The sequence below is a fragment of the Drosophila elegans genome, unplaced genomic scaffold, assembly GCF_018152505.1.
Source record: "Drosophila elegans isolate 14027-0461.03 unplaced genomic scaffold, ASM1815250v1 contig_208, whole genome shotgun sequence".
In the NCBI taxonomy this organism is placed as follows: domain Eukaryota; kingdom Metazoa; phylum Arthropoda; class Insecta; order Diptera; family Drosophilidae; genus Drosophila; species Drosophila elegans.
The window spans coordinates 13,343,686-13,350,422 of NW_024545578.1; the positions used below are offsets into that span (position 1 = coordinate 13,343,686).

Genomic DNA, 6,737 nt, shown 5'->3' on the forward strand with positions numbered 1-6,737 from the left:
ATAATCGTAAACAAGTGACGGCGACCGCGACGTTTAATAGCTAGAGCCGTGTACTTGCCGAGTGGTTAATGGCCGGCGGAAGGTCCGCCGGTTGTGTGGCCATTGGACGGGCACTCCGGCATAAATTAAACCGCCGTTAAGCATAAGCTCGCCCAATTACCAAAGTATCCTTGGCCGTTATATTTTGGGATTTATTATTGTGTTGACTGCCATTCAACGGCGCTGCACCCACCGTCCACCGCCCATCGTCCATCGCCAAATAAAATAAAAAAAAAAGGAGGTGGCGTGCATGCATGCAGGGATGTCTTATCAGCCCTTTGTCATTTGTCATGTTAATTTAATGATTTTCGCTTTTCCCCCACTGTTTTAATGTCCCGCCCACTTATTCGTAACGGGTCATTATACCTTACCACCTTGCAGTGCTGCTCTTAAACATAATTGAAGCCATTTATTAAGCTATAGGGTTTTACTTAAAAAATTTTAAACTTTTTCATAAAAGATAAAAAATTAACACTTTGGAAGTTTTATTTTAATTTTTATTAAAACAATTTTCCAAAAACTCTTTATTTCAATTTTACCTTATTTTATTATTAATTTTATCATAAAATAAATAAATATCCCGGATGGCCAAAATTATGTTGTCAGTTCTAGAGCTTTAAATAACAAAATTTGGAATACAGAAATAAATATCATTGTTGAATTTTAATCACAAACGATACTTATTAAGCTCGGTATATAAGTAGATATGTCCGGTAGATTTGAGTTTTACAAAAGAGCATCACTGTTGCCAGTTGATAAGTACACTATGTGTATAATTTATGCTCTATGTGCGTGCCTTTATGCCCGTAAACAAATACATGTAATCATCAGGGTTGTCAACTCGCATGACGTTAAAGCAATGGTGGCATGCAATCTTTGGTTTAACTTGAAACACTCCTTTTTCAAGAATTTAAGTTACTGCAACTTAAGAACACTGATTTTGGTTTCCCTCATAAAATTAATTTAAATTTATTGTAAAGACATTTATTGCTACTTCGTTCAAATGTATAAATAAAAACAGAAACGACAGCAAATATTTAATGAATTGTATTGTTTTTAAAGGCCAAAGAAAAAGCGTAAAAAAGCATGCAACTAATTTGGATTCCAGATGCTTTGCTACCTCATCCCATTATCTTGCCGTCGTAATTCTGGCTCAAACTGAACGAACGTCTTCTGCTTCGGTGTGTTCGTTTAATTAATGCGAAATCTAATTGAAAAACTGATACTCTGGCTGATGGCTGCCACATTTGTGCGTGTACGCGTACGAGTATCTACAGTGTTAATTGAAATTTAATCTAGCCAACACGAACGAAGACGAAGACGGTACTGCGATGTGATGAGAATGAGAATGCCAATGGAAATGGGACTGGGAATGGGAATGGATCTGCACAGAGAATAATTTATACTTCAAATTGGAAAGCAATAAACCAGATATCAAATATCAGAATTCAAAACTTCTTAACACATTACTGTTCAAATCAATCAAATATATTTATTCGGAATTGTTTTTCTACTTAATTACACTTATTTGTTAAAGCAATTTATTTTAAGATTTTATTTAACTAAAATAATTAGATTTTACGGTGTACAAATGGGAATGCGAACAGGCAGCAGCACGGGATGTACATATTTATCGGCAGCGTCAACGGCGGCACAGATTAGAAACATTTTGTGCGACTAAATAGCCTGAGTATCTCATGGATACGGATGCAGAGAGCCGCAGCTTTCCCTTCTCCGATTTTTCCCAGCCCAGTCGAGAACTTTTCTCTGGTGCCTGCTGATTGGAGCCCATCCACACTGTACTCCACTTAACTGTCTGCTTTTGGCCCGGTCTGGTCTCCACTCGACTGGCCAGGTCAGTTGTATTTGTTGTTCAATTCGCGATTGGCGTTTCATGCTGTCGCCGTTTAAGTCCTGTTTGCCGGTGTATCTTGACCACACTCAGAAATATCTAGCAACGATTGGTTAAAGCAGCACAATATAAATTACTAACTAATCCTAAAGCAATAATCTATTGATATGCACTTCACTAAAAGTTCAAGTTTAAACCATAATATGAAGGAAAATCAAAAGGTGTAAAAAGTCAAAAATGTAAAAAGAGAGTTTTTATTGTTATTGGTAACATTTATTTAGTGGATGGTCTTAAGTTAAAAATATTAGACAATTTGTAGGACTTGGTAATAATTAAAATTTCGCCTGAACTTGAACCAATTTTAAACCTGATTTTAATAATGCAAAATTTAGTTTTTATTTATTTTTTAAAAGTGCATTGGTCCAATAGACTCAATCCCAATCGTAGTCGACGGTTTTGTCTCCGTCGTCGGCTTTTCTTTAATTTATTTTGTCTCCTCATGCAACTTGGCTGCTATCTAAGCCAACTCAAACTCACAGTCGAAGGCTGGCAATGTCGGCTTGTTGCATTTCTTTAATTTATTTGAGTTGCGATTCATTTGCGGCACTCAGAGCGCTTTCGCGTCGAGTCTGGCTTTTTGTTTTGTCCCACCGAAGCTGCCGTATTCGGTGTGCCTTAGTGGAACAATCGATCAAATACACACACACACACTAACCGATTAATGAAAAGTCACTTTCGATACCAATTAAGAATTTTGCTGGCATTATAAATAATGTTGGGGGTAATCCTCACAGTTTTAGTTGTCTTAAATTATGCTTTAATTAAATAACATTTATCTTTTAATAATTATAGAAATTTTTCTTTTTTTAGAGTCATTTTTATTTGAACTTACATAATTTATAAAACTTGTGTTTAAATTTCCATATTTTATGCAGAAAAATATTTATTTTTTGATTTTGAAATTGATTGTTCTCTATCGACACATCCATTTTTTTCATTGTCCTCCGCTGTTTTCAAAGGCGGCAAAGTCGCCTATCTTCCGCATTGCCAAAAACTAAATCAATCGAAGGATTATATAACTGCAACGAAAACTGAAACCACTTCGTTGAAATGGCTGCTTACGTGACCAGGCGAATGCAGTGCTTACAGCAAAATGAAAAACAAAATATATCAGGTGCCCCTGCCCCCGGTTTTCATGCCCCTTCATCTGATTTTCCCCGTCGAACCGCCACGAACTGTTGAGCAGTCGAATCTTATTTGATTATAACGCTGAACGCCGAGTTCGCTGGCCGTTCATGAACTACAAAAGCCGCTGGCTGCGTTTCGTTTTGGCATAGCACTGCACTCACAAAAAATATTTTATTTTTATATTTGTTGATTAAGGTAAATCACAATTTTTAAGGTATTTTCTTTCATTAACTTGATTTAATTTAATTTTATTATCAGAAAATCAATAAACATCTTGACCACATTATTAGAAAAAAAAAATTATTTAATTTATTCATTTTTATCGTTACTAGTGTATTAAGATTAGTTTATAAATAAAACATTTACAGAATTTTAAAATAAATTTGCTTAAATATTTATAAAAAGAAATGTATTAAAAAAGCATTGCATACAACTTTAGCTTTAACATAATATATAGCGTAATACATGAATATTTGAATTTTCTACCGAATAAATAGCACATTTTTTATTTCTGTGTACCCTGGCCTCGATGCGGTTGTTGGCTTTTGCTACCGCACTCACACTTTAGCACTCGCATCAAAGTATCTTTCGAATGCAAAGGCGAAACGCACTGCGCCGAAAACGTGTGCGTTTTGCATTGCAGGAGTAGTTTCCAAGGAATAGCCGACTTTGTAACTCTCTAAGCTTAACAATTGTCAGAATATAAGTTAAAATTATAAAAGTAATAATGTTATTAAAAATTGGTATCCAAAACATTTATTAAGTTGGGTTTTGAAAATCATCACTACAAATATTAATAAAAAATAAATATTGATGTTTAGTTCGCAGATTTGTTTAATTTCTACAACTTTTTGTATAACTATTTTTTATCTTTAAATTTTTAAGTTTTAAATTAATGTAAACCTATAAACCTAAAAAGCAAAAGTCAACATTGTACTGAAAATAGTTGGACTCTTAGTTGCAATTTAATGGCAGCGACATCGTTCGACGGCCTAGAAGTTTAGCTCGCCAAACAGAAAAAAATTGTTTAAAAATGCTTAAAAAAAAGCAAACAAAAAACATGCTTTACAGCAATGCAATTTGGTGCTTGTTTGCTTTGCATTTTTCTCCTAGTTTTTGTTTTGATAAATGGGTGCAGTAGTTTTATTTATGCATCTTGTGTGTGTCTCACGCTCAAATAATTATCTGCATTGCATTTCGGAAAGACGCATAATTCTTAACGTACATTTATAAGATTTTTTAAATAAATTTTTAAATTAAATCTCTTGAGAAATTCTGCTTAAGATCTACAGATATTAGATCGATATAATTACTATAATTACTTTTAAATTTGTTTCTTTACATCGGTTTGCTGCCAGAAATAAATAATTGATAAATAATTTTAAAAAATATACCAGACAGAGACAGCTAAATAAAACAAAGGCCTTTTTTTGAAATTAATATTGGATTTATGGTTTGATACCATTTTGCAATATCAGCAGTCGCAGGCTTTTGCATCCTGAGATGTGGACATTTTCCAAGGCCTCCTCGAGCACCTGGGACTCCATCTGCCTGTTGAGAGTTCGCTGCTCCCTCTTCAGCTCACTGGCCAGACAATCCACCAGATCATCGTGATGGAAGAACCGAAAGTTAACGATGGCAGTCTCCGCTGGTAGTTCCTGCAGCAACTCGAACTGCTCCCAGTACTGATCGGATTCCAGGTTGAAAACGTACACCACCAGGACCGTTTGGTTCCGGTTTGGATCGCCTTCGCGCTCCAGAATCAGTCGATTGTAGATGGGCACCAGTCCGTAATCGCAGGTCTCCAGATTGTCGATTATCAGCAGATTAACCCCGCAATCGGACAGTCCTTCGGCGAACTGCCTCACCAGTCGGAATTTGTTGGCCTCATCCGGAACGTGGGTGCGCCACGAGTACGAGTGAGCATTTTGCGGCCAGGGAAAACAATTACGCAGGGCGTTTACCGCCAGAGTTTTTCCCACGCCCGGCGGTCCAAGTAGGGCCACCGATCGGAAAAGCCCTGTTCCGCCCAGTGCCCGCTCCATCCTGGCCAGCGCCTGCTCCTGGTTGAGCACCACCCTGTTCATGTGTCCGAAGATCCGCCGCAAGTCCAGAGCCTGCGGACTGCAGAATCCAGCCTGTGTTGGGATAAACTTAATCTTTTAGTTATTCAAAACACAGGCAAAGTCTATAAAAACATTTCTTACTTAAATATTATCTATTAAAAAAATATTATATAAATATCCTATTATAAAATTTTGAATATTTTTTTAATTTTGTGTATAAATTTGTTTTATGTTCATAACATTCTTGCTTATTCTTTTTTAAATACTCAAATATTTATTGTTTAAAAAATATATAAAAAAAAGACAGTAAAACGGATCAAACGGTTTTTGACCTTTTTTAAAGACATCAAATTAAATTAAATTTGAATTGTTATATTGCAACAATTAGTTATTTCACTTAATTGTTGCATTTTAAAGCAACTTCCTTTGGCGACTTTAATTAATGTATTAATTATATTAATGTAGAAATATATTATTCTATTCCCCAGAAGCTAAAGCTTGTGCTAATTCGAATTTTTAAAAGAAGCTAGTTTCGATTAAAGTTATTGTTACGGCTTACATTGTTTTGCATGTACGATCTCCCTGCCAGCTGATCCTCTTCCTGCTCCAAGCCGAGTAGTCTTAGGGCGCCCATCCAGAGGCCCTCTTCCGGCTGCTTCGAGACATCCATCTGCTCGGTGGTCATCTCCATTCCAAGGAGAAGCAGCAGGGTACAGACCACAAGCACCGCCGCCACGATGGCAGTTCCTTGGAGGAGCTTCGACTGCCGGCTGGAACGCAGCCGTTCACGATGTCGCCGGCAGCTGGTGCTGCGCAGGATGCCCCTTACCCGGGGATCCCCATCCTCCTCGGGCTGCTCGGAAAAGTCACCGATGTGATGATGAACCAGGTCGCGGTACCGCTGGTACAGAAACCGCCGGCGGTACGGTTGGCTATTCAGGTCAAAGTGCGGCATTACTGTGTAAGTTTAACTTCTGTAGCTATCACTCTTGCAATTTTATTATATTCTTGTCGAATGAGTTTTGTCTAAATTTGTTTGAGACTGTGTGTACTAAATGTATTACTAAATAAATTTAGCTTGACACATTTGTTTTGATTGATTTGTCGAAGGTCCATTAATATCTATTGTTATCCTTATATCACATTTAATACAGAACAAAATAATTGCTAACATATTTTAATTTTGCATATTTAGATTATTAGACTTTAAACATTTACATATAATAGTTTTGACTTTAAGAATTATAAACAGAAATTAATATGCGTGTTTTTGGGCATCACACTTTTTGGTGAGTGCAAAGCCATAGCTTTTAGCCACCTTTGATATATAAGCATTATATAGACTACAATCTAAACCAACAATCGCTGTCTAAGGAACAACTTTAAGGCACAAAAGCAAAGCAAAGTCAGTGGATTGAAAGCGCTTTCTGATCATTATCGGACATAGGCAATCAGCTGATTTGGAGCAGCAAACACGATCATTACCATTACGCCGGCGATTAACCCCGCACTCAGACCCCAACTCTAAAGCCAACTACAGCCGGCAAGTGGGCCATCTCCGTTCGCTCGAAGCAGCTGGAAGATCTAGCCAT

At 36.8% G+C, this 6,737-nt stretch overlaps 1 protein-coding gene across 1 annotated transcript; it reads right to left on the minus strand.

Annotated features, from left to right (window-relative positions):
* Positions 1-4,352: 4,352 nt before the first annotated feature.
* On the minus strand, positions 4,353-6,241 carry LOC108150139. Its single transcript, XM_017278108.2, has 2 exons — positions 5,705-6,241; positions 4,353-5,217 (listed from the first exon to the last, which is right to left on the minus strand). The coding sequence occupies exons 1-2, from the start codon at positions 6,098-6,100 to the stop codon at positions 4,528-4,530; spliced, it is 1,086 nt and encodes a 361-aa protein (XP_017133597.1). The 5' UTR covers positions 6,101-6,241; the 3' UTR covers positions 4,353-4,527.
* Between the last annotated feature and the right edge of the window lie 496 nt (positions 6,242-6,737).